The 26,992-nt window shown below is 39.6% G+C and overlaps 1 protein-coding gene across 3 annotated transcripts in view; it reads right to left on the bottom strand.

Moving 5' to 3' along the window:
- The window catches only part of SMG7 (SMG7 nonsense mediated mRNA decay factor), a 53,898-nt gene that overhangs the window by 23,337 nt on the left and 3,569 nt on the right, over positions 1–26,992 (bottom strand). For 2 of the 3 annotated variants that reach the window (XM_062003375.1, XM_062003377.1), the window contains exons 2-8: positions 8,914–8,945; positions 7,566–7,683; positions 6,469–6,601; positions 2,772–2,943; positions 1,856–1,927; positions 1,015–1,165; positions 542–677 (exon numbers count right to left, since the gene is read on the bottom strand). In XM_062003375.1, the coding sequence (XP_061859359.1) occupies positions 542–677; positions 1,015–1,165; positions 1,856–1,927; positions 2,772–2,943; positions 6,469–6,601; positions 7,566–7,683; positions 8,914–8,945 (814 nt within the window). Of the gene's footprint in view, positions 1–541; positions 678–1,014; positions 1,166–1,855; positions 1,928–2,771; positions 2,944–6,468; positions 6,602–7,565; positions 7,684–8,913; positions 8,946–22,043; positions 22,196–26,992 lie in introns of those variants that run through there. The other variant, XM_062003376.1, reaches the window with a different exon arrangement.

The following is a 26,992-nucleotide window of genomic DNA, read 5'->3' as shown; positions in this document are numbered from 1 at the left end:
CTGAATGAGCTGGCTAAATAATTAATGGGTACTCCTGGATTTTCCAGAGGAAACGTGTTCTGAACAGTTCTAGTCTACACATGCATTAAGGCTGTACTGGAACTCTGTTTTAAAGGCAAACCGCTGACAGGAGAGGCAAGCTGTTTGAGGAAGATGAAAAGCAAACTTAATAACCAGTGGGAGTGAATGAACGCCATCCAAAAATGAAGGCCTCAAAATTCCTTAGTCAACTGAGCCAAAACTTCCCAGATGAATCAAGCGTTTTTCACAGGTATCCAAGGATCATCCAGGTTAAAGAGTAGAAAATCAACTATAGTCATTGATTTCTCCTTTATTTCCACCAATAACATTGCACACGTCAAATGGGAAAAAACACCCCCTAGTATTGCAGAAGTCAAAAAAAACCCTAGCCAGTTAGCTGCAATGCAAACCTTCCTATATTTTAGCATGCAAAAAAGTTATTATTGGACTGTAATTTCAGAACTCAGCTGCTAAAAATACTCTCCTCAATGCACTAATTAATTATGTTGTTAGAACTAACCTTGAACTGTTCTTCCAGCTTTTCTCGAAGAGGGCTCAGCTTCTCCAAGCTCTTACTCAGGTACACATGGCCATGGAATTTAATGAAGGCCTTGATGAAGTCAGACACACTCCATCGAGTCTTCACCTCATCACGACTACATTCAGAAGAGAAATACTCGACTTCAGCCTTTGGAATTAGACACAGCTGCACATAACATTACAAACTACTTCTACAGAGTACAAGAAAGGAGGAATGGCCATGCAAAGCCGCTTTCTCATGTAGGCATGATATGCTTATTTCCTGCAATCACTGTTCACCTCAGGAGCACCCCAGAAAAGCTATTCTTTGTTCCATACACACATCAGGACACTCAGACTCTACAGGGGTCAAGAAACTTCTATTCCTACTACCAAAGTACATTTGGTAGAAGTGCATTTAGAAGAAATCTCCTCCATCTCATCCCAGCAGAAACGTGTTATGCTTAGTCTCACCTTTCCAGTGCTTTAGAAAGTGCTTTTTGTAGGTTAGTGGAGGCAGCTGGGAAAGGAAACTTCACAGCAATGCTTCTGCAGTAGTAGAAAATTGTGGTCAAGTGGTCTCCTTTGGAGGAAGCTAGAATAGCCAACTGATTATAAGGCTGACCTGAGGGAGAAAAAGACAAGTTGTCCAACAAGTTGTCATAAAGTGAGGTGTGCTAGAATTCAGCGTAAGGTGTGGTTACTTGAAAAGGCAGCACAAAGTCCTAAATTCTTCAACAGATAAGGTTGAGGTTCATTTGCTGACCCTTTTACTCCAGCTTCATATCAGTACTGGTCAAGTGAGAAAGTTTCTAAATTTGTGTTGCAGGTTTTTTTTGGGGGGGGGATGGGGGTTGGGTGTGGTAGTTTTTGTTTGTTTTGAGGGGTTGTTACTGGGGTCAGGGTTTTTTTTTTTTTGCTTGATATTTTAACATATATATTTTTACAATCAGACAACAAATATGGCACAAGATTTTTGTCTACCACAGTGGTGGTAGGCAAGTTTTCATTATTCATACTTCATAAGGTCTGAACGCAACACAGTAGAATGTAGCAGAAGTGAAGCCCTGGAGGGAAGCTGAAGATTTAGAAACAAGGAAGGCAATACACACAAAAAGGAGACAACTGACACACATTGGGCAAATAGCTATGATCTAAATGATTTAACAACAGGTCAGGCTTTGTCTGGTGATTGGTTTGGGTATTTGGAGGGGGAGGTTTACATAAAATCCCAAGTTTCCAATTGCCACTCAAGAAAAGCAACACCCCAAATGTTCTTTTGGAATTATGAATCTAAAAAGTATTCCCGACTCACCATTAGAAGGGACAAGCTGAGCTGCATGTCTGTAGTAAGACTCTGCCTGGCTGGTCTGATTCCTATAGCGAGCTAAAAAGAAACAACACAAAAACCCTCAAGCTGAGGCATAGAATTAACTCTCCTGCATTTACTTTAATATAACCCAGTTTACCTGAAGAACATTTTACTATTATTTTAGAAATAAGCATCAGAAGAACATACAATTACACCAAATAGCACAAAAACTGAACACATTGAATTTTGCAGTAGTTAGTTTTCCTCAGATCTTATGTCATGGCTTACCAGTTCTGATGTAGAAAGATGCTGTGCCAACAGCAACACATACAGAGTGCTACAAATATTTTTCATATTTCTTTGCACACTCAACAACTAGATCTACTTTTAGGTTGTTCCAAAAGCAATTGCAGATTAATGTGAAAAGAGAACTTTCTACAACACATAGTTCTACTCTAATCAACAAAGAAACCTGTTGAACTTAATGTAAAAAGGAAACCTCGTTTATGAAAGAGGTGGATTTCTGTTGTCTTTCTATATAATACTTAAAAGTAATGTTGTGAAATGGAGAAGTGTGCTAGCTTGCTGCAACAAGCTTTTGTAATAGTTACAGGTTTCAACATTTCACTATGCCTACCAGCTAGAACATGATTAGTATGCTAGAAGACAGATCCTAGCAAATCACTAGAAAGCTAGTGATTAACTGTCTCCATGCATTAATACGCACCACACATTTTAACAGCATTACTTTCCAGTCTTTCCCCCCTGCAGCAATTACCAAACATACAATCAGGTACCAGCTACTAATTTGGAGCATACTTGGTGCAGCATTTGCCCATGGTGTGTACAGAACCTTCTTCCTGAGGGCTCACCACAGATAGAACTCAGTGTCCCACCACCGTTTCCTTCAAAAACTCACCAATATCTCCAAGGTGGACAAGGCAGTGCTGGCAGATGTAAGAGCAGGAGCTAGACTGTGGCTTCACTATGGCGCTGGTGTGCGTCTGCTTATTGCTAATGATTCCCAGCTGGGAAGACTTTACACGACATGGCAAGTCTACATTAAAAACTGTGCACAATTCCTGTAATAACTAGAAAAACAGGTCTAGTTTAGTAGCAGCTGGAGACAGTAATCAGAAAAACACTGAAACAATAGTCAACTAACAGAGCATCACTCAAGAGTCACAGATTAGCTAAACATACTTAAAGTGAACAACCTAGGTTACTGAAAGTGAGACTCTTAAGTTACATTCCCCATACACAAGTCATGGAGCTCCATGCTGCATTACTCTGCCCAGAACCACAAAGAGAAGTTTTACTGCTCTTCTGTAAGAAAGAGCTGTGCATCCCAAACCAGTAAGTAACTCAATTCCCATGATGCTTAAATTACCAAGCATGCATCAGTGGAGACTGATTATCAGAGGTCTCTACAAACCTTGTTAGGTTTTGTTCATTTTGCTGGGATTTTTGTTTTGGAGTTTTGGTAAGGGTTTTTGTTGTTGTTTTTTGTAAGTAGGACACTCAAGAGGAACACAGGTTTTTTTTAATACCTTGATGAAGCAACACTATTCTCTGAAAGTAATAGAAAGGAATGCCACATCCTCCAAAGAAGCTTGTTCCAACATAAGAAACAGCACTAACTTGAGTTAAACTTTAGAGAGAAGGTAGGACAAAACCAAGGTTCTAGGCAGTGCAAGGCAACAATGACTAGCAGTACAGTAAGACTCTTCCAAAGAACAAGGTATCAGCTACTTCATGTAATATCTCAAAGCTCATGAAAGGAAAACATGAACTTTGCCATTCTAACTAGTGCTCTTGAAGTTTTTCCTAATGGACTCCAGCAAATACTCTGGAAAGTAACAGTAATCACACAGCAACAAAAAGTGCTTGTTCTACCATGTTACAAGTTAAAAACACAAGTGAAAATTGACAGACTTTCTCCCAGATGAGAATATACTGAGCTTCCCAAAAAAACAGACCCGCACTATGGTTCCACTTGCCAGCAAAAGCATCTAGAAAGCCCAGGGCTGACAGAGATGTGCACTCTGTCAACAGCTAAACATTCAACATTGGTTCTTTTGCTTGCTGTAGAAAAAGGTTTGTGTTACACCTCTCTCCCCTTTTACTCTTGTCTTTTATATAGTAGACAAAAATCCCTAAGTGAGAAGGATCTCAACAGATGAAAGCTGGATAAAAGAGAGAAACTTGACATCTTCCAACATGCTGAATTAGGAGAATTCATGCTCTCTTTCAAAGATGTCATTTACATGGGCCTCACAGCTGGAGAGTAGGTGTCTTGCCTGAGCAAAATGTTTAGACTAAAAGTGGGACAATTAACATTACAGTAAACAGAGGAAGACGACCCAGTCTTTGGTGTCATACACAAAATGAGCAAAATTCACTGATACTGCAGGGAAGAACAAGGTTTTTGCTAGACAAACGGTAGAGACAGAAAACCTTTAGCCAGTTTGACAGGCTGTGGCATGATTGCCGCTTCACATAAGAAGCTTTCCAAAAAAACAATGCCAAAGGAAAACAAGATTATCACACAGATTCTGAAAAAAGAAATGTGGTTGCCTTGCAGATGTTCAGAATCAAACTATGAATTGATACAGTTACGAATGATCCACTGTGACTTGTAACCTGAAGACAGTGCAATCTACCTACAACAGAAAGTTTAGTCAAACCACAACTTGAGATGGAGGACTCAGCAGCGATAATGTTGCTGAAGCATACACCAAAAGAGGGGGAAACAAGGAAAGAAAAGGTAAGTTATCTTTATTAAGGCCATCGTCACACATCAGCTCTTATTCTCTTTGATCTACAAACTGAAGTCACTGGAAAAACACTGGAAAAAAGAGTATGAGCAAAAAATCTGGGAGTAAGAAACAGACATATGAGTAAGAATCACACTCCTCTTGCAATTAATGGAAAACTTCACAAAAAGATACTTAAGAGCAGTTGACAATACAAGTTTGCTTAAAGGGAAGAAAAGTTCCTATAACTGAAGTTTGCAATTCTAAATAACTGATGATAAAAAATTAGAATTAAGACTGAAGATGTGCTTGTAAGCCTGGGAGTCTTGTTAAAATACCAGCAAGATATTATATGTTACAAATGCCATATAATGCTATTGGAGACAACCACCCTACTCGGTGCCCACCATGGTTGTGCATTTAAGTTACGTATTATGCAGGAAAAACAAAGCTGTAGCAAGGTGTTATGTTGTAGTGAGGTGGCGGTCAGTCTCTTCTCCCAAGTAACAAGTGATAGGACGAGAGGAAACAGCATCAAGTTGCACCAGGGGAGGTTTAGATTGGAGATTAGGAAGAACTTTTTCATTGGGAGGGTTGTTAAACACTGACACAGGTTGCCCAGGGACATGGTGGAGTCTCATCCCTGAATATATTTAAAAGTCATGTAGCTGAGGTGCTGAGGAACATGGGTTAGTGGTGGGTTTGCCACAGGTGAGTGGTTAGACTCAGGGATCTTAAAGGTCTTTTTCCAACCAAAATGATTCTATATATGTACTATTCATAAAGAGTTTGTGGACAACATTAACTCAGCGCTAAATATCAGTGTTAATAACAACCTCAGTGCATCTGCATTTTGAAATTCTGCACATATTTCTGTTCTGGAATAACTGGAGCTCAAACCAAACCCAAGTAATCTTTGCATATTCTTTGCTATATAGAGGAAGTTTCATATTTCAAAATGAAAAGGAATTATGACAATGGCCTACAAATTTATACACAGTCATGAGAAGATGAATGGGAATTTTTAAAGAAATGGTAGAAGAAGAGAACTAAGAGTACAATGAAATCATCAGCAAACATGTTGAGTTTGGGATTTTTTGTGTAACTGTTACTCTTACACACCACAATATAAATACAGAATTCTTCCCCACAAATCACTGCAAAGATCAGAGTAAATGGCTTCAAGAGGGACTGAAGAGTCCATGAATACCAGACAATTCAGATACACCCTAGCTCAAAAAGGCAGTAAAAGCCAGAAAGCAGATTAGAGCAAGGAAGTATCATTCTACATTTTCCTGCTGCATTAACACTTGCACTGAGCAGTCACAGTAGACTACTGTACGAGACAAAATATGAGGCTAAATGGACCTTTCATCTTACCCAAAGCAATGGGTTGTAGGCTTTAAAGTCCATTCTATTAGAAAGAAACTTAAATTTTTGCCATGTTTTTGCAGAGCACCAAAACAACTACCAGATTCACAGGAGTTTCAGATAAGCTCAAGTCTGTGACTGATTGAAAAAAATGCACATCACCAGCTTTGCAGATGTATTCTACTGAGAGCACTGGTGTTGGTAAGATACACTGCTTGACCCAGCACAGCAACAATGTCCTACACTAAGGGAAAAGAAGAGATGTTTACCCATCTAAAAGTGATCCTCCCACCCTTCCTAAACTCATAGAGTTTACATGTTGGTGTTGATATTGGAGCTCACCTCTCACGAGCAGTTACTGGAGCAGCACAGAAAGTTGAACAGCTGAAGTTTGTATCAAGGACCTACATGCAAGCAGCATCAGACTGAAGCAGACTTGCTTCCAAACTGTGCAAATATACCACAGCCAACATATTTTTTACAACTCACCTGTGTGTAGAAGCCACTAGCTGCCTCTAAGAACAGAGAAAGGTTCGCCTGGACTTCACTCCGATTTGGATTTGCTCTGTTTTTCGCCTGACCCTGTAGCGTCGTGATCTGGTTTTTAAAGGCATGATTCCAACTAAAACCAAAATAAGTGTTTTGTTTTGTTTTGTTTTTTTTTTTTACTCTGGAAGTGTCAATGTAGACAGCATAAGATAATAGGAAAGCACTGTTTGATTACATAGCATCAGGCATGAAAATAAAGTATATTCAAATTCAGGCAGCATTCAGATTACAAATAATGTTAAATACGGAAGAAATACCTTTTTCCATCTCTACTAACTAGAGAAACCAATTCTGATACTGTGTAGCTAACACTGTGACAGCATTAATATTTGCTTGCAATTGCTTGTTTTAGGCAGCATAGAGATTTCAGTTAAAAGCCATTCAGCATCTGGAGGCATGAACAGGAGAACTGAGCCAGCCTACTCATCTTGCTTCCCTCAGAGTGCCAGAAGAACCAGACGCTTCCCAACTGCACCTGTTACAAGCCATGTCTACATCTTAAATAACAGGAAATGGACTCAGGGCATGAAGATAACCCAGCAGGATCCTCCCCTGATACTAGTGCTCACAGCACATTAAGAAAAGTTTTCTCCTGCTATGCTCCCTCTGCCCAGCCCTACCTCAGAGGGCTTAAAGTGAGGGTCTTAGGCAGCTACTCAGCTCCTACTTGATCTCACTCAAAGCTCCAGGTGATTACCTCAGGAAAATTTCCTCCTTTCTGCAAACTCCAAACTTCAAACTTCCATAATGACACAGAAGACTGATGCTTCTTTCCTCTCTCACTTCCATCAGGCTCACCAAAGCCAACTCCTGCATGACATGGCTGTTGCTAACTGCCAGAGCTAAAATACTATCCTACTGAAAGCTCTTCATTGACTCTGCAGTGCATTCACACGTTTCATCCACAGCACAGCTCCCATTTTAAAGGAAATAAGACAACCATTTCACAAGATACCATTGCTTTGATGGAATTCTCAGAGTTTCTTGCTCATCAGTCTAAGTAACATATACATATACAAATTTATTGAAATACTTACAGGTCCTGCTCCACTTTTTTATCTAAAGCATACTCCAAATCGGTCACTAGCATTTTCTGGTATAAGTCCTGTAGAGCCTGTCTGGATGTCCAGACTTCTGCTGGACCCAGCTTCGAATCTGAGCAACAAAAAGAAAACCAAAAACACAAGAGTTTTTTGTAATACTCAAACTTACAGAGTTATTCCAACTGATTTTTCACACCTCCACCAAAGGAATGATCAGAGCAGAATGTAAAATATCGAATGCCAAACACAGTTTCAGCAGAACAACGAAATATAAGAATTACAGAGGGACTAAGGATTCATCGGTGATCTGACAACCTGATCAGTCTCCAACATCAGAACTAGAAGTGAGCAAAGTCAGCAGCTGGCAAGTTAAAAAACACAAAACAAACAGAATGAAGTGATTCTTGGTAAGTCATTAGGCTGCAGAACTTCTTGCCACTGAGTGAATTTAGAAAAATGTCCCAGAGTAGCCTGAAAAAACTAGCAGAAAATAAATCCATCAAGGGATAAATAGGACAGTCCCTAGAGCCAACATTGTTGGTATTTAGGAGAACATTGTAGGTAGGTACCACTGCATGCTTGCCATTTTCTAGCTTTTGGGAACCCTTGGCTTTCCACTTAGGGTGAATGCAAACACTATCCTGGAGTCACCAGTTTCCTATACCTTGTAAAATCAGTTGAGCCGGGCTGAGGGAGCACAGTGGACGGTCCTCCCCCCAGGAAAACATTCTACTGATGATGTAGCCACTCCTGCTGGGCCAGATGGATCCAGACAGTTCCAATGGTCCCATGGGGACTACACCAACTCCTACATGTCCTACACCAAAGTGCTAAGCATGGCTGAGCACAGGTTCACTACACAAGCTGTTTGTACTGTGTGTCTGATACATTAATATAAAACATTTTCATATTCCTTACATATACAGCTTAAAACACAGATGCTATAAACTGCTACAGGCTTCACTTTCATAACACATGCAGTAGCATTCATATCAACATTTCCATCACTCAGGTTATTCATAACCACCTAGATCCTTGCTAATCCCAAGCACAGGAGTTCCTGCAGTAGTCTGGTCAGGAGTCTCTGAGCAGAGCCATGACCTCCATCTCCAAATACTTTAAATGCACCCAAAGTCAACTTCAAAAATACATGTATTTTTAGGTCCAGAGACGGAGACAATTGTTCCAATACTATTTATGTATATACAGAGGACAAATCTTTAACGTGTCACATATTTCCCAGAGAATTCTTAGGAACTGGAAGTGTAAGGAATACAAAAGGAAAACAAAACCAGGAATCAAGTATTAACAGCTAGATCAATTGTGTACTAAAGGCAATTACCTGTCATGTCAGCCTTCAGGACTTCTGCCTGCCTGTAAGAAAGCAACAAAACAATAAATCAGAAACAGACTGATCAAAATAATTCCATAGTGCTAAAAAGCATATTCGTCCAACAGCGAGTAGAAAAAGTGACAGCTGCATAGAGGCTGTCTACAAACTGCTATAGTTTACCCAAGCAGTATGGATTTGAGCTTTTGTTGTTTCTAATATCATAACAAAAGTCAATTGCTCACTTTTCCCTGGTTAAAGTCTCTTTCACCCTTACTCTGTAGTTTAAGCTCTACCATGCAGCAGTGTCCTGCCAATATTAGTGATACCTTTGCTACAGTCACCCTGCTCCTCTGTGCTGGACTAGAGACTGTGACTTCCTCAAATACGTGTCTTCCTGACACTACCCCTGAAGAGTCATGGTTTGATCAGGTTTTTGAGAAAAATTATGCCGAATTAACACAGGGCAAGCAGAGGCAGAAAGAACACATAGCTACCTGGCTGGCCTTGGTTTTGGTGGATCATGTCCCTTTCCTTCTGCTGCACTTAAATGCTTACACGTCTTTGCAAAAAGTGCAGGCTTTCTGTATCAGACATAGAATCCTCCTAACATATGAAATATCCACTTCCATCTGCCTCCCTCAGCAAAAATCTAGATGGAAGTTGCACTGTGACTACTGTGAAAGATAGATGAGTTTGGGAAAAAATGGAGAGGCAAGAGAAAGCACCACCTAATCCCTCAAGAGGCTTCAAAGACAGGCATATACTCTCTTGCCCATGTGAAGTTGTGATGACTGCAAAAATAGTTTTTCAGGTTGTTCTGGGTTCTACCTACCGGCCATGAGTTATAGGGATGGTTTTGAGATGCACATCAGAATTTAAAAGATATCATAATAGTGCCAATGGTTCACTAGAAAGATATACAATGCTAAGTCCCTTCAGAAGTTTTTATTTATTAAATGCAAGAATACATAACAACTCACCACAGTCACCACAGTGTACCATTGATGAAGCAAAATGATGCTTCAAGGGCTTTAATTACAGCTAAAAGTATCTTAACTGGTGCCAGAAGTAAATCTCTATGTTTCCTCATCTAATTCACAAATTCAATTATTTAGAATAACTTCTTTTACTTTGTTTCTTTCAAGAAGATGTGAATACATTTTTTTCAATTCAACAACAGGGGACACTGGAAGAAGTGAGATTCTATTGTTACTGACAGACAAGCAGGGAAATTTTAGATATCATGTCACGAGAAAGCTGAAAGGCCAAGAAACATGTATGCCTGGAGCACATGGAGGTAAGGAAAGGTGCCTCAGCGATGCTCTCCCCATGGCTGCAGCTAGCAGGATGGGAAAAAGCATTTCTTTCCTCCTGACAGCCAAGAAGAGCCAATGGCAATCTTGTCTGTGTGCTGCACCTCTGCAACGAGTCTCTGCAACGCTGACCTGCAAGTCCAGTCAAATCAGAAAACGGAGCCAATTCTGCGATGCTATGACTTGGCAGCTAGAAATGCTGCTGCTGCTCAGAAGGAAAAGCTGACTTGCTCAGGTGCTGAAGTCTCTCTTTTTTTGAGAAGGCAGCCAAGTTAATACAGTTTGGCTCGCACTTGAAACACCTGCCAGCTGTGCAAACTACTTCTTTCAGCTGAGAACAGGATGTGTGCTGCCAAAGCCATGAATCCTACTGAGAGGCTGAGCCCCAGCAGGACACACAGTACTGCTCCGACAAATACAAGCCTGGAATTCTCCTCCAGGCAAAAAGGTTCTGCCCTCAAAAAGCCAAAAACTGCTCCTCTGAAAACTGCTTGAGCAGAACTACCTTCCACTGCGTTAAGTACTAATCTTTTAAGGAGGAAGTAGAAATAGCACCATTTAAAAGGCTTTCTTTTAATCAAATTTTGCCTAGCTATTGCCTGGAGAATTTAGATGAAGAGAGCCTCAGCCTCCACATCAGTGCAACTGCTGACAGATGCTCTGTAAATGCACAGCCCTAATAATATGGCTGGACCTGAACTTTTACCAAAAATAAGATTTTTTTTTTTTTTAATATCTTTTTTGAAGGATAATACTGATGAGCTCACAGAACAATAGACTTGAGCACCCATCTCTTCACTAGACATAAAGCAAACTGCATCTTATCTTTTACAAGCCTGCAACAAGCGACATTAAGAGGATTATCACTGTAAAGTCCATATGTTTGATTTAAAATCATATCACTAGTTCATAGAGGCCAAAACAACTGTTAAAGTGAGTCTAACATTAGCATGCTCTGTTTCTCATTTCAAACTAAACCCAACTTTTATTTGAAACAGCTGCACTTGCCATGGCTGAGCCAGGATAAGAGTGGGCAGCCTGGTACCAAATTTGTTCTGCATCACTGGCAAAATATTGGCATCTGGATAGAAAAGATGCACTGCCTGTTCCTTGAACGGGCTTCACTGAAAAGCCTTTGCTGGTGCTCAGAGGCTCCTACTGGGCACAAATAGGAGTTCAGTGGTAATGGCAAGAGTTTGACAGTGCAAATGGCTTCTTATTTTGTCAAGCACCTTTTAAAAAACTTTTCTGTCCATATGTTTTCTTGCAGTGTCTCATGTTGAATTTGCATTAGAATGACTCATTTTGGTGAAAAAATACAGCATCTGCCAGCAAACAAATGGCTCACACATTTTATCATTTCAAGAACATTCTCAAGTAATGTCCTTGCCCAGCAGGACTTAGCAGTTCAGTGTCTACCAAGTAAAGTTTCCCCGAGTTTGTTGGTCCAAAGCCAAGTAAGCACAAACCATAGGTCAAAAAAAAAAGTTATTTCAACCACCTCTTAGATGATATAGCGTCTTGATGTATTGTGATAGCTATTCTTTAAAGTGTCATAACCAAATAGAAATCCAGACCATGCTTTGGTTCAACACAAAATTCAAACACAAAAGCCTTCCACTGGATTGAGTAAAACAGTTTGACAGTTAAAGGAATCTCCATTTTACTCAGATACTTGAAAAGCTTCAACACTTCAGAAAGCTGTAGTCAGAACTTCCTTTTGAAGTTCTGGAGTAACACATATTGAAATTCAAGTACCCACAAATAGCAATGGAAACTTTTATTCTCTTAAAAACTTGACAGTATATAAAGTCCTACTTTGCTGTAACTCAGGGGAACTCAGACACTGTGTTTAGGCTGGAATGAACCACCAGATTTAGCAAAGGAATCAAGATAGATACATTTCATTTTTCCAATTTCAAAGTTTTACCATTCTTGATCAATTGAGTTTTTCCTAAGTAGAAAAAGAAAACAAGTTGTTTCCCTTCAGCTGATAAACGGTACAGAAGCCCCACAAATACAGGGACAATTCTCTCACACACAGTGAAATTTCAAAGTGTTTAAGCTATCACACCAAGAGGCCAAAAAGTGCACCCAAAGATCACGTAGTCTCACTTATACTTTTACTAGGTTTGCTTAATTTGTTTTTAAAATCCTACAAAAAAGAACATACAACTTCCCTGTTTCACAATTCACTGATGGTCTAGAAGTTTCTGAAGTGTCAACCTAAGGCCCCTCTGCTGCAAACCCAGTCTTCCCCACAGCACATCCAGCTGCCATGCAGAGCTCTTCATGCAGCAGGAGCTTTATGCAAGTCACTGAGAAAATCAAAGACTTTTAAACCCATACTCCAAACCATCCATTTTCTCTTGTAGGCTAAAACATGAACACTCATAAACTAAGTATTCTAATCCTCTTATTGTCACCTTTGAACTCCATTCATGTAACACTAAACAAATGGATCTATTTTACTGTTCCCCCCAAAAGAGCTCATCTGTTTCAAGGTTCAGTTCCATTATTCAAAGCATGCATAGCAACAAGAGTTTTCAGTTCTGCATGCACCACGCTGTATCTGTAGAAGGGCAACATCAGTTCCAAAGAGGCACAGTTTTGCTAACAAGCTTCGTTATTAAGCATGAAAAAGCAAATAAAGCCAAGCCCAAGTTTTCAAAGTGGCAGTCTTGTGTTACACAGCCAACACCCACAGCTTCCAAAAGTCCAACTGGTCAAAGTCAAGCTTCACTTACACCACATTCCTCTCATTTATACAAGGAGGATGAGCCAGACAAGATTTGCTAAGGTATGACAATTTCTACAAAAACAAAGGGGAAAAACCCCAACCTTATAAAAGAAAAAAAAAAAACCAACCAAGTGAACACAATGCTCTGCTTTCCACTATGGCTAAAGGGGAACTCCACTCGGTTTTCCCCTGGCAGCCCTGCAACATCAACAGCTGTATCAGTTCCCTTATCAAATCTCAGTAATACAAACCACCTGATAAGGAATTGAGGATTTTCAGTACTAAAATGGGTAATGAATCCAGGCTGGACATATAAAAGCAACCAGAATCCATCCACTTTTGTGAATATTCTACAAATTAAAAACCATATGAAATGGTTCAGGTAGTTTCACTCCAAGCAGACATTTATACCCCAGCACTTCTGTTCCCCTGAGGTAAGTGCAGAAGTTGTACCACAGAGAGAAGTGCCCACAACCTAGAGAGCCTTAGCACAAGGTAACTGACCCAAAGGCTCATCAAGGGCACTGCCAGAAAGTCTTCCTCCTTCTGAAAAGGAATAAGACGAAATAGAACATATATAGAATAAATGTCAGAAATCTTACATCTTCCATGTTAGCATGCTAAAAACACTTTACACTTCAAACAAATTACTATTCTATTTTAATCATTCTAATAAGTGGCAAGAGTCACACTCAGAAGGAACTCCAAAGCAATACCCAGAAATGACTATTTTAGATTTTCCTCAAAATAATAGTTAACTTCAACAAAAATTTTACATGGTTTTAATACCTCGTGGGTTGGTTGGTTGTACACTACTGCTCATTCATGGCAAGAGAAAGCAGTAGAAAACACTTAATGCATAAGCACTGAATATTCTAAAAAAGATTTAGGGGGTAGTTGGCTTGCTCAGAAGTCCCTAAAATACTCGCAAAAGAATTCACATCTGGAGTTCAGCACTGAGCAGAATTACCATCTGATATAAGTGATCAACAGTTTTATAGAAAATAAGCATTCTCCCTTCCATTCCTCAGACTAAACACTAACACTTGCTAAAATACAAAGCTTTATTAGCAGTTTTTAGATAATTGCTTGGCACTAATCCTTTACAGCTGATATGCTTGGCTAAAGGTTGGATTTTGAAATACAGAGAACTGACTTCCTGAACTATTTCATAGACATAAACTATATCTCACCTGTCAAAGGAAAATATTTTTATAGCAGTCTTAAGACTGTGCACAAACCTAGATATTTACACCTGCAAAACTGCAAGAAGAAACTTTTGGATAAACTTAATCTTTAGTATTTCCTTCACCTATTAATTCAACATCAACTGAACATAACAGGCTTCAGACAGCAGTCCCAGTTGACAGCCTTGACACATCATTTCCTGAAAGAGTAACTGCATTGGAGTCAGGATTTTGCAGTGGTATAGAGACTCCAACATAGATTTTACTTATTTATTTGTTTATAGACTTTACCTCCTCACTTGTGAATCAGACAGGTACCATTTAACAACTTTTTAAAGCAGTTTTTAATGTTCCAAATTTCCAAAGTGTTGCTGCCTAATTTAAAACTATCATAGTTTTCATTACGTGCTGAAATCCCTTGCTGTGGAAGCAAACAGGTTTTGGTGATGCCAGCTCTTATGGACATAGCAAGACATCTTCAGGCTGTGAGTCACTTAGTTAAACGCTCCAAATGCCTTTTACACTGAAAGGACGGTCTTCATAGATGTGGCAATCAAAATCACCTTCAACAGTACTGCCTTACTGTCAATGTTATGTGCTAACCAGTTTAAAGCTTATTATTCCTGTTACAAACAGAAGAACTCAGGGTACCAGCTACCTTCTTTGACCAGTGGCTTTATCAGATTATAGCTGTACATGAAATCTAAGCAAATAATTAACTTAGTGCCAGTATAACTGCAAGTAAAAACCACCCCTGAAAGCAGATTCTAAAACAAGGCATCGTCATCTGAATCCAAATCCTCTCCACAGGGAATCCTGCTCTTGATCCCACTTATACTAAATGGATGGTGAGAAATGGGGACATACAATAGAATTGTTTTTTTAATCCCACCTTCCTTCTTTCTCCTAGCCCAGGCTCTACTAGAAGCAGGTAATAATAATCATCTTCAAAATGCAGCCACCAAAATCAACTCTTTCCAAGTTTGATCAGAACTGACAATCCTCCTCCCTGAATAAGAGGGAAAGTACCCTTGCAGTCAGCTTCAAACTCACGTTTTCCTCCAGTTTCATACAAGTCAGTTCCTTTGTCTCAAGATTTGAAAATTATGTGCCCAATAGGTAGAAACTTCCCTTAGGGTAGCTTTTATGCACTTACTCTCCAATTTAATCACAGGGAGGGAAATACAAGTCTCCTACCCTGCTCAGGCTTCTAGCATTCAACTGTCTCCACTGAAGTCTCCCCTCTCCCATGTGTTACAGCTTAGAGCTCATATAAAGCAGAGGAGATAGTTTGAGCTTTGTTAGAAGAGTAGTGCTGTAAAAGTGAGTTAAATGGCTCAGAAATGAGACCTAGTCCATAGGCAGGATCAGTAATATGCCTGTGTCTATTCCATAGAGTTCTAAAATGGAAGTCACCTGCAAGGTAAACACTCACCAGTCTGCATTTTTTAATTCAAACAAAAAGCTTGTAATATATGTACAGTTTTAAGACAAGCTCAGGAAAGCTCAGGTGCATATTCTGTCTACACTGGTTTGTAGACATCTTTTTAAAATACCATGCAGTTCTTTAACTTTCCATCTTGACCTCTACTACTTATCTGGAATTTTACTGGAGCTGTAAGGAGGAAAACTAACCTCTAAATGGATGCTGTCCATGAAAGAAAAGCACAAGAACTACAGTTATCTTTACCTTATTTACCTTCCAGGAGCTGACAGTATAGCTCTGCAGGTAACCCTGACAGTGTTTTCAGTACAGAAAAATTAAGAGCAAATTACTAAAGGATTAAAACCAATTTAAGAACTATAAAAGGCCCACTCAGGAAAGAACAGACATGTAATATGTGTGGTACTTCAAGACATGGGTAGTAATATTTTGTTTCTTTATCGGCATCCATAGACTAACACATTTACTGCTGACAATATGTCAGCCTGAGAACAAATCAATGACAAAAATGTTTACTATAGTATACAATCTTCCTGTGTATCTCCTTAAATTTTACACTATCCACTGGTTAAGCTAGTTTTTAAAAACTAGAGCAATCTTAAAGGTGTGAAGGCACAAAAACATCTTCAAGATTGCATTGCAATTCACACAACCATTGACAACCCAGCTTTAAGTACACAGATTCTGGAGAGAAAAACAATAAAGCTCTGCTCACTCACTACCAACAAGTAGTAACTTTTCGTAAGCACACAGAGGGTTATTAGTTCTTACAACTACAGTGCTAAGCAGAACGTGAGATATTTGCATCTAAACTACCTTGCTTCCATGGTGATTGCCACAGAATTGTTCTGAACACCATCACAAAACAACAAAACACACCCCAACAAATTATGGCCTTGTAATATTACTATCTTTTGCTCTTTCAAATCCACTCTGATTACAACGCACACAATACTAGGCTTCAGTTGTGATTAAGTATATAGCAACACCAGGACTCATTTGTTAGATGACAGTTCCCAACTTGGTAAAATCTCCACTGTAGCTGGAAACTGCAGATAAATTTTTTAACACCTATAATTTTTTTTTTTTTTAACAGCTTTTGCATTATAAAAATTATGTCCAGAATGATGGAAAACACAGAAATTGGGTTCAGATGGATATTATCACACTAGTTTCAGGGAGTTATGCTGCTGAAGTCAGCCTGGCAGAATCCTGATCAGCCAAGGCCAAGTAGAGATGTCAACTCTCTGGACACTACTTGAGATCTCCTAGGCAAGTGAACAGTATTCAGTTCACAGGCTGGTAATTACACAGTCAATTTAGTGCCACACTCTCGCAACACAGATAAAATACATTCCTTGGCCTGGCTGGGGGGTTGGAGTGCAGAGGTGACATACATTTTCCTTTGTCCTTACAAAGGTGATATACATTTTTCCTTGGAAAGTCCACCCCACTTTGCATGATTAGGGCAATGTTTGCAACTCTCCACAACCCGATTTCATCTCTAGCAGCTTCCTGTTGTCTCTTGTCTCCACTAACATCTTTGGATATAAAAATCCATTTTTTGGGTGTTTTCTATGGACCCCATTCCTCTCAGTCATCAACAGCGAAATTATCCTGGGGCAAGCACTGGTGTTTATGCTCAGTCAAGCTGAAAATAACTCCCATAGACGGAGGAAAGAATGACCATTAAAGAGAAGTCAGTTAACTGGGAATTCAAGATACTGTCAAGCAGCAGATAAAGAAAGAACAAATACATTAGATGTCACCATCAGAGGTGGCAAAAACAAAACACAAGCAACCCCTCACCAGATGCAGTGGAGCTCACCATTCTGAATATGTGCTCTCCAAGCACTAATACTGAGATCTATGCCAGACAGTCAAGACCTCAAAAAATGTAAAGGCCTAAAGCAAAGTCACTGACCATTAGTGATTCTATGATTTGTAAATTATTCACTGTGGTCGTTCAACGATTGTGTGAAGTTGGTTTTTGCCCAGCTCCATTCATTTTCATAAACTCACAATTATGTAAACATCACACAAAACACATCTATGTACAAATGTGACATGCTCAAAAGTTTTAAAACAGCCTTTCATAATTAGGATTTTTCAGTGTGAAAGGACACTGCACGATTGAGACAAGCTAAAACAAATAACACTCAGATTACATCCAAGTATGATCCTAATTGCAAGCTGCATCTTAGCAATTATTTTCAATTCTCCATCTTGACACTAAATGCAAGGCACACTCTGAAAGCACAGCAACAATGTGAAGGCTGAACACCAGTCAAGAAGGATTATATTGGTCATTTATGATAATTAAATGGGTACCCAGTGCATCATTGCCAGTAGTTTACAGGAGTCTCATTAGCTGTTCCCCATTCACTATCAGAAACACACAGGCTATTCTGAAACATACTTACTTTTCAACTAGAGAGTATTTGAAGAATTAATTTCCCCCCAAAAAAAGCATGAAATTAAGAAAAACAAGTAGAATCCTCTACTACCACAGGTTTAATCAAGCTCTATCAAATACAATAATTTCTAATAAAAAAAGGCATGATCATTGTTCTCACCTCAAACCACACAGCCAGCAATATTCACTATTTATTTCAGTAAAAGTATAAACACAACACAAGGTACTAAGGATACACACTGAGCTGCATGAAGCTACAGGAAGGAGAGTTTGTTACTGAACTTCACATTCTGCTTCTGGTTTATCAACACACAACTCTTCCTGTAATACTCTGCTTTTGGTTCTCCACAGTCTCCGAGTGGCTCATCCAGAGGGCCTGTCCCATCAAAACCCAAGAGTCCACCACCAAAACACATGTACTCCTGGAATACGTGGAGATTCCTCTCATCTGTGTTCAGCTAAAGGAGAAACTTATGACCAATCCAACTAGCTCAGATCTAGCAAATTTTATTAGCCAAGGAGTAGTGAAGCAGCATGTAGACGCTACCGGAAAAACTGTCCTTCTCTAGGAAAGATACAGCTTGAGGCTTTTGAGTCTTGTTGAACACAAACAGGTCCTGAGGAAAACCAGTCTCACTTAGCTGAATCCAGTTGACCGCTGCAGCTCTGCCTGCAGCAGGTCCAAACTGCCTCCAAGCAGAGCTGCCACTGCCATAGCCACTGCCCTGCAGAGTGCTCTCAGGTACTGCCAGTTAACCAGTAACCTATCTTTCCTGTTTAAAAAACTAATGACTTGATGATGGGCAAATGTCCCAACAAATTTATAACTTCCCTGGTTAATCTTGTTTTTGGGGATTAAAAGATTTTATAAAAATATTTTTATTTCAAATGTAAATCTCAATATCTTAGCTGCAGAACTAAAAAGGACTCTGTCTTAGAGGAAGTTCATACTATGTTCAGCCAACTCAAAATCAGTATCTGCTTTAGGAATCATGTATGGAAAATTTTGGGGGTTTAGCACATCTTTACTTGAACATAAACCCAAATGCAGTTTTCCAGATTGCAATCTCCCTTTCAACGGTCATATCAGAACTGTTCATGACACTCATTTTGCCTTCTGCAATGGCTGAAGAAAAGGCTTCAGAAGAATAGATTAACATATCCAGCCTAAGACCAAATCTTAAGGCTGAAAAATACTTAAAAAGGTTACACAGTTCATTCCCTCACTCTGATGTTATTCCAAACAAACATTTGGGTTGCTTGTTCTTGAAGTCAACATCAACAGCCTCACTCAATCCACCACTACCTTTACAAGGGGGTGAAAAGACAGGGACTGCCCTCACCTGATTAGGTTGAGAAGACATTTTCTGAATCTTTGCAGCATATTAAGGAAGAAGGGATGATGCTGAGAAAAGATTCAGCAAGTGACCACACAACTACTGGTTATTAACTCAACACTTGTGTATTACTCAAGTTGTAAAAGCCAACTTAGTCCTGGAACTCCAGTTTGCAAGCACAATAGCTTGGATATTGCCACCAAATGTTTTATATAGCATACCAGCAGGTCCAAAACAATTTAAAAATAGAATACTTTTGGCACTGCATTTCAGCATTTGACAATAAACCATGGAAACGATGAGAATCACGCTGCTCTAACCCCAAAATCTGAAAACCATATGTTCAACAGCACTTTCAACCATACAGATAAAATTTCCTGCAGTTGAGTCCTTAAAGGCCTAAACATCTTCATGTCTTCTTGATCTCTCACTCCTAAAGACAAGACACTCTCGGGTCATGTCACTTAACACTCCAGGATAGCAGTTTCTCTCTTTGTTGTCCTCAAAGAACTATTTCAGGAATTAACGGAACTGGTGATACATGATTGAAAATTTTTTCATAACCACGTTCAATGAAAAGTGTACAGAATTTTACCTGATTTAGAAAGAGCATCCCCAAATTCTGACTACATAACGTAATGTTACGGATAGACACATCACTTTTTTTAGTGCTCACTTCTGCCTAGCCATCTATGATGGAAGCTACCAAAATAGTCTGTAGTTGCACAAGCAGCATCAACAAACATTTGACATCTTCATTAGAGAGATACTGGAAATATCTTTCTGGATAGTTTCAATCTTTAGAAGTTATTTTAGTCTTTGATATTAAAACCAGGAGATGAGTACTTCAGCTGAACTGCACACCCAGCAAGTCATAATCCCCTACAACTGTCTTTGCCCCAAGCCCCATAACTCCTACAGTTTACCTCTAAAACAAAATAGTTAGGCTACATTCAAACTGGGTGGGAAAACTGCCAGAAGTTCATGTCCTAGCTTAAAACTATGAGACTTGCTCCTAAGTTATGACCTTCTGTATTAATTCAAACGAACAATAACATTTTATCACTTTTCTAGTTCAAGATTTCACATGTATGTTCAACTCCATGCATATGGATGGTACTAAGACAAACTGAAACACTTTGATTTTTACTGAAAGCTTACTCTGCATCTTTTAATAATTAAATTTATAATCATTAATCCATATAGAAATGTCACCTTTTCTTTGTATTGGAGTAACACTTCCTCTGTTTTACTAGTAACTGCAGCTTCATGTTGAAGGTCTGAGAGCTGCTACACTTTTCACGTTTTTTCTTTTTTCTTTTTTTACACACTCTTGGTGGTTTGGCTTTTTTAATATTATAAAAATGTGGCTTAAATTCTTTAGGCACTCTTCTTACTGCCATTCACAAAAAAAAAACAGACCCACTAGTAGATTGGCTTTTTCCAAGAAATAGCTGGCTAGATCAAGTCTCTGTGCTCAGAAGTTCTGTCATGGTATTGTCCCTTGATAAACATTTACACTGCTTCAAGACAGACAACTCACATCTATCCAACAAAAGTCTTGTCCCATTCTTCCTTCTCCCCCTCTTCATGGGTACATTCGATTAGCATTTCTATTTTTAGTTATTATTAGGCTATGCTGGAATGGCTACCCAAAAGACCCCTCTTCATGGCTCAAGTGTACCTCAAATGAAGATCACAAATGCTCAAAGGCACTGCCAAACCCAGTACTGACTGCAGAAGGAACTGAGTCAGTCAAAGGTTCCTTGCTGGCTACAGGAAACCCTGGTTTAAAAAAAGATTATCCCACAGTCGCAGCTGTTTGACACATAGCAATATCCACGTGCTCTCTTCAAATCACAGTGAGACCAAGACAGAACACAGCAAATACCAGGAGACTTTCATTGCAACAGAAAGCAGGGTAGCAGAATTTATAAGATTTTCATCAAACAAAGGGAGGAAAATTATCTTCCCAGTGGATTTATCAAAAATTCATTTCTTTCTATTCCTGACAACTCCTGTAGGAAAGTCAAACTGTGACAAATAACATAGTGCAGATCCCTGGGGAGTCCAGGAGGCCCTAGGACAGGCTGGCTCCAAATAAACTGCTCTTTGCTGTAGTCTCAAACAGGTTCAACTGTCAAGGCCTCATTACATCAAGGCATCAAAAACTACCAAAGTCAGTCTTGAATAAAAACTCCTGATGCTCAAAAGGTCTGTTTTACTGCATTCAACCAAAAAGTCTAATATCTACACAAAGTTCTTAAAAATAACTCAATTTCCCCTCACATTCATTAGGCAGAATCAGTCTTAAAGGTTCCACTGGAAATACATTCAGAGTTAATTTCTCTGCTTCCTAACAGCTAGAGAGCAGCTCTCAGATAATTCAGCCCTATGACAAGTGGAACCCACAGACTCAAAACAGACAATACTTCAGAGGACAGTGAGGGCTGGGTGGCTAGGACAGACAAGGAACAGAAATAAAATAAAAATCAGCTTACACATACCAATATCAGATGAAGCAGAAAACCGTTCAACTGGGCTAAGCACTACAGGATACTTTCATGCCACAGACAACAAAGTGAATACATGAGAAATACAGAGCTGATATATTAGAGACTTCACAAGTACTTTCAGAAAAACTACATTTCTTTTCCCTAAAGGTGGGAGAGAAAATTAACTCTACCAGGACTCTTAAGTACCTTAAGGGCATCTCTGATTTGAGTCCCATCAGTCAAATTCAGTCTGTCGCCCACGGTTGTGTAATAATCCCAAGAGACTCCTCAGCCTTCTGGTTCCTTATGATAATCCCTTGAGTGCAGAAGCCAGTGTGAATAATCCAAGAAAAGTCCTACTGGAATACAGAGAAGAGAAAGCAGGCCTAATATTACTCAGAAAGCTCTAATTCTGCTCAATTCACAGAATTACATTGATTTGAACAGTTAGCTGCTGATTTAACTGAGAGGAAATTAAATACACAATATCAGAACACTGCTTAAGTCCTTTCCCCCTTCATTTGATTGTCCAGGAAATCCCCAAGGTGACCATCAGAAGTTCTTCTTAAATCTAAATGGGAAGTAAAGTAGTGGCCAGACAAGTCTAGAAACACGGTCTAAAGGCAGGACTTGGAGGTCAGCTGCACTCATGGAAGCTGGTGACAAAACCAGTACAACTGTAAGGTTGCATTCAAGAAGACACTGCATCAAACACCACACAAAAAAAGTCACCAGACCTTCGTCCCATACAAAACAGTGAGAAACTACAGCCTATGAATCAGCTCTACAATTTCTCATGTCACTCTACAATAAGTATTAAGTTAGTCCTCTCTTCATGACAGTAAGATGGAGAACTTGGGTTAACGTGTCATATTCCTCCCTGAGCACAGGAAAACTTACACTACCAAGCACCATAGAAATCTATGACCTCTCTAGTAACATATTAAAAGGTACAGGACCAAAGTATGCAACTCTGCTAATGATTTTAAGGAAACCAAACTGTGGTTTTATTCTCCTCCTGCTTGACAGCAGCTGTGCATTTTTCAAGTGAGATGAGGACAAGCCTCAAGTTCAAATTAACAAAAGCAATAACTAATGTCCTCCCACATGCTCTCCCTTTAGAAGTTATAGCTGTACTCCTTAACTGCTCTTCTACTATTCCTTACTCTGAGAAGTCTGCTCTTACTAGTGATCTCTGCTGCTGTCATGAAGATCCAATAACAGTGAAGAAGGGTCCTTAAAACTCTACAACCCCTAGCAGCTCCCTATCCAACAAAATCGGACACTACAGCAAACTCTCCTCTCCACCATGCACTTCATCTCCAGTCTTTTTCATAGTGATCTCTTGCTTGCTGAGCAGTGCCAGGAAGATTCCAAGACATCTGTCCATCAAGTCATTGTCTTCTCCCATCAATCCTAGTGATCCTGAGCAGTGATTGCAGCCAACCTTTTCTTCTCAAGTCAGAAACACTGAGACATCTGAAAATGCACACAAATAGCCAAGGTGGCAAACTGAAAAGCAGAGCAGCTTTAGATTGATTTAGATTGATATAGATTGATTTATATAAAGTTTTAAGTTGCTTGACATAAAAGTTGATATTATAATTCAGTGCTCTCATCAGCTTATATGAAGGCAAAAAACCATCTTACCAGAGCAGGCTAGGGTTACTTGTTATGAACCTACTAAATTGAAGATGCACTCTTAGGACAGAAGAAACAGATTTTACAAGTAGCTTGGATTTCAGAGTATACTTTATATTGAGTACCTAAACAAAATGGCTAAGTGTTTACCAAACAAATGTATGTTCTTACTATGCACTGAAATGAAACCCAGCAAAAAACCCTCCAAAACCCTATAATCAAGGAAGAGGACAGTCTCCTCAAAATGCTTTGGTGCAGCTTGAATGCCCCATCAAAAATTCAGATAAGCATCACCTAGTTTCACTGCCACAACAGAACCTTCTCCTTTCCAATAAAGATCAAACTACGTAGGAATATGCAGGTTAGAACAAGAACTAATTGCTACAAGAATCATCCCTGCCATCACAACTAACTAGATAAATAAATACAGCTGTAACTTTACTTACACTAACCTGCACTTCTAGGTCACTGGAACAGTGTTTTGCAAGCAACCTCAAGCACTGTACAGAGAAAGCACAGTAACAACACCCACAATAAGCTGTATTCTGCAGCAAGAAAAAAAAAAAAGTCTCTCTCAGTCCAGACTGAAAACAGGGGTATGTAGCAATGTACCTGAAGGAAAATGGACATGTGGCCCACCCAGACTTTGGTTATATGAGACCATAAGCTACACAGGCCTCAGACACAGGTCTCGGATTTTAGGTATATCAGACAGTGAACAATAGGACTGAAGAATAGTCAAGGACAAGTTGCTTATTAGAATGTAGATATAAAGGCAGTTGTATGTGGGAAAGAAATTGTGTAAGCTTAGAATAGAAATTAGATGGAAAAGGAATTAGGTAAAAGAATGTAGAAAATGCTACTATCAAGATACTAACACAGTTAAGCTTAACAAATCATATTCTGCTATTAGGCGCATGAACAGAGTATGATAGACTGAGCTATCCAATCAGAATAGAATACATCATGTATTTAGAAAAGAATAACATATATCATGTGATTGACTGCTAAAATAAACGGCTTCAGCATTGATCATATTGGTCTGATGCATGGTCTGTAAATCCCATCCCGCGAAGTGGTCCCTGCAGGAGAACTATTTGTGATGCTGACACCAGCTACATTCTGTATGTATTATATTCTCTCTATATAGCTACAGATATAGTCCAGGAAATGGGGCATAATTTACTAGTATTATGGGTCAGTGAGCACTTTAATGATAGCTATCACTAGAAGAAGCATTCCCACCCTGCCCTTTGCATTAGTGTCTCATTCCTGGTGCACAAAACTCTTACCCCTTTTGTCAGCACATCGTGTGGTAACATGATGAATGGGATCAGGAAATCAAGTCAGGCTAAACTCAGTGGGTAAAAAACAAAACAAAAGCAGTATTAACCTAGTGTCCAGTTCACTGAAGATCTGGCCCTGATACTGAAGATCTGGCCATCAAATCAGGGCTGAGAAGGAAAGGGTGAAAGGAAGGGTGGGACACATCTATCAGGAGTAGATCAAGTTTAAAACCCACTCTTTGTCTATACAGCCATGTTTTTGACAAGTACTAAGCAAAAAACATCAAGTTCTCTGATTATTGCAGTCCTCTTACCTCCAGCAGACATCTAAACAGGGTAGGTTTCCTGTCAGTCTCTCCAGCAGAAAAAGGTACTCACTCCTTGCTAAACTGGACATGCATTCAAATCCTCACTGCTAGGGATGCAGATCTATCCGTTCTTTGCACATAGTGCACCAGTTGCACTCAAACTCCGTACAGAGGAGCCAACTCAAATTCCATGCACAGAAAAACCAACTTTTTAACTTCCATTCCTCTGTAGAAGACTGCTAACATTTGTTAAAGACATTTGAGAAAGAGAATTTTTAAAGTGATAAGCACTATGTTTGCACAAGTCTTGGGAAAGAGTAACAGAGCTATGATTGATAGCACACCCAACCAACTTGTGACTTTAGCATTAGTTATCCCTGGGTGGCAGAAGGATGCTTAATAATCCAAATCCCCATGGAAGGAGCAAGTAATAGCTGCCCGGTGTGCTGTGGCAGGGCTCTCGGCAAGGTGAAGTTCTTTCATCAAAAAGCTCTGAGGAGAATTGCTTAACACTTTTTAAATTCTAATTCTTTTTACTTCACAGGTCACTACAAAATGCTTGTTGATTGGTACTAAGCAGTAATCATCATCAATCTTACTTGCCTTTTGAAACCATTACCCTCACCCCTGAAGAGGGATAAGGAGTGTTGCTCATACTGAATATTGGCAGCAATTCTAGTTATCAAATGCTAGAAAAATGTTGCATGGAAGGAAAAAAAAGGGAGAAGAGTAGAAGGAATGTTTTCCCCTTTATGTCCCCTCAAAGAAAACGTCATGCTAATAGGTGCCTCCTGAAAAGCCAACACAGTATTTGATTTCTCCACTACTTCTCCCTTGTTTAAAATTCAAAAGTAAACAATGTATGAAAGTAGCATTAATCATTTCAGGACATAAAAAAGGCTGGAGGGAACATTTTCCAAGACTCACTGGTCTTGTTCAGATATCAAGACAAATCAAGAAAGATGCAGATCAAGCGGAGCGAGGTCAGCAGAGGCCTCAGGGCACTCAGGGCTAGAGCATTTGCATTTGAGGCTGGAGGAGAGGCCACGGGAGCCGGACTTGGTCAGCCTGGGGCAGGAAAAGCTTGAGGGCACCCACATGCCTGCAAGGAATGGATTGAGAAGATGGAGCCAGGCTCTCCACAGTGACATGGAGCATGAGAGATAATAGGCATAAGTTAAGAAACAAGAGGTTCAGAATGGATCTTTTCCACCACAGTGACAGTCAAGGAATAGCACAGGATGCCCCAAAAGGCTGACGTTTCCAAGACCCTAGTGGATCAAGTCCTGAGCAAGATCCACTCTTATCCCAGAGCTGACCATGCATTGAGCAAGAGGTTGGACAAGGACCTCCTGAGGTCTCCTCCAGCCCAAGTTACCTCGTGATCTCCAGGAAGCACGCTGCAGGTACACATTCTTCTATTAAGACGTTATATTTATTAATTTCTTCCTCTCTGTACTCTCAAAATAATAATTGACTCTGCCTGTCTCATAGAGACTCATTCTTGGTTTCAAATAGTATTCCGGTTTGTGCCTTCCCAGCACTACCATCATCAGCTCTACATTATCCCTATCAGGAATGGGTACCAGGACATGCTCATACGCACAGACTGCAGCACTAAATTACCTCTGCTCTACCCTCCTCCATTAACAGGGAGGAAACACTGCAAGAAGTGCATCACAAACTGGCAGACAGCAAAGGAGCACCAATGGAGAGAGAGGGTAGAGGCAGAAGTTAATGGAGCTACTGATGAGTCTTTGAAAAGAGAGCCACAATTTAAATTATTAAAGCAGTCAAACCTTTAATGAAGTTGGTTATAGCCTCATCATAAGACTACAGGAAACTACCTACTGGTTTGTCAGCACTAAAATTTCTAAGCTGTGATCAAGCCCTGTAATTCAAGCACTTTTCACTCTGTGTT

This window comes from Colius striatus, chromosome 10 (genome assembly GCF_028858725.1).
Source record: "Colius striatus isolate bColStr4 chromosome 10, bColStr4.1.hap1, whole genome shotgun sequence".
Classification (NCBI taxonomy): domain Eukaryota; kingdom Metazoa; phylum Chordata; class Aves; order Coliiformes; family Coliidae; genus Colius; species Colius striatus.
The sequence above is the reverse complement of the archived record's forward strand: the minus strand, read 5'-3'. Positions and strand labels throughout refer to the sequence as shown.